Source organism: Aptenodytes forsteri, unplaced genomic scaffold (genome assembly GCF_000699145.1).
Source record: "Aptenodytes forsteri isolate BGI_AS27 unplaced genomic scaffold, ASM69914v1 C13574705, whole genome shotgun sequence".
NCBI classification, from domain to species: domain Eukaryota; kingdom Metazoa; phylum Chordata; class Aves; order Sphenisciformes; family Spheniscidae; genus Aptenodytes; species Aptenodytes forsteri.
Genome location: NW_008804092.1, coordinates 1 through 1,683, shown reverse-complemented (window position 1 = coordinate 1,683; position 1,683 = coordinate 1). Strand labels below are relative to the sequence as shown.

The 1,683-nt window shown below is 38.8% G+C and overlaps 1 protein-coding gene across 1 annotated transcript; it reads left to right on the top strand.

Annotated features, from left to right (window-relative positions):
• Nucleotides 1–110: 110 nt before the first annotated feature.
• Nucleotides 111–1,677, top strand: FPGT (fucose-1-phosphate guanylyltransferase; the record flags this gene model as incomplete). The annotated part of the gene is made up of 1 exon (XM_009289278.2): nucleotides 111–1,677. A coding segment is annotated over one exon (1,451 nt), but the record flags the coding sequence as incomplete, so codon positions are not given.
• Nucleotides 1,678–1,683: the final 6 nt, after the last annotated feature.

The window sequence follows — 1,683 nt, the reverse complement described above, 5'->3', positions numbered from 1 at the left end:
GGGGGGCACGGTTTATACCTTTGTGTATATGTAAAATAGCTGTACAGGTTTAGTTTTTGCTGACTTATATACAGTGTCTCTGTATAATTAAAAATGTCTTTTTCTTCAAGGTGGTTACAGTCGACGTTTACCAAATGCAAGTGCACTGGGAAAGATTTTCACAGCTTTGCCTTTTGGTGATCCCATTTACCAGATGTTGGAACTGAAGCTTGCCATGTACATTGATTTCCCCAGTCACATGAAACCAGGAATTCTCATTACATGTTCGGACGACATAGAACTTTACAGCACTGGAGTTGAAGAAACCATCACATTTGATAAACCTGGATTTACCGCATTAGCTCACCCTTCAGATTTGACAGTTGGGACCACTCACGGAGTGTTTGTTTTAGATCCATCCAGTTTTTCAGGAAAAGGAGAACTTGAATACACATCTTGCCGTCATTTCCTGCACAAGCCCGATATTGAGACGATGCGCCAGTGTGGCGCAGTATGCGTAAGAGGGAATTGTTCTCAGCTAAGTTCCTCTGGAGACGACAGCGACTCAGAAATGGACTCAGAGTGTGTGTATACAGACAGTATCTTTTACATGGATCATAGCATTGCAAAACAATTACTGACATTTTATAAGCAGATGGGCACGCTTTGCTGTGAAATAGATGCATATGGTGACTTCCTTCAGGCCCTGGGACCTGGAGCCACTCAAGATTACACAAAAAATACCAGTAACGTCACGAAAGAGGAATCACAGTTAGTAGAAGTACGGCAGAAGCTATACTCTCTTCTGAAAGGAACTACGCTTAATGTTATAGTCTTAAACAACTCTAAGTTCTATCACATTGGAACTATGCAAGAGTATTTGTTTCATTTTACATCTGATAGCAAACTGAAATTTGAGCTCGACTTACTGTCTGTGGCTTTTAGCATCTTTTCTGACAAAGCTGAGACCTTGGATCAGTCAGCAAGTATCATTCAAAGCATACTTGAGCCTGGATGTTTTATAGGACCTGGATCCGTTATTGAATACTCTAGAATTGGACCTGAAGTCTCAGTAGGGAAGAACAGCATTATTAGCGGATCGTACATAAATTTGAAAGTAGACATACCTTCAAACTGTTTTCTGAGTTCATTAAGTATAAAAATTAACGATCAAGTAAAGTATGTAAGTATGGTGTTTAGTGTAGAAGATGACTTGAAAAAGAGTGTGAAATTGTTGTCAGATATACATTCACTCCAGTTTGTTGGAGTCAGCTTACTAGTATGTTTGGACCTCTGGGGTGTAAAGATTTCAGACCAGCTCTTCTCCAGTGAGAACACAGGTTTGGGGTTGTGGACTGCTAGGATTTTTCCTGTTTGTTCTACTTTAAGTGAATCAGTTAGAACGTCATTAAAAATGTTAAATTCTGTGCAGCACATGTCAGCTTTTAAATTGAATGGCTTTAAGCTCTTGTCTGTTGAAGAAATGCTCACCTACAAAGATGTAGAAGACATGTTGAAGTTTAGGAAGCAAATTTATGATGAAATCTGTCTACAAAGACAAAAAGAGAAGTCTGATTTGTAGAAGGAACGGTACTTGAACAAATTTCCTGTTTTCATTTGTGGATGATTGATTACTTCCCAGCTTGTAAAAATCATAAGGAAAAAAAGTACACAGGTCTTTTCTCTGATTCCATTGAAGTAGAA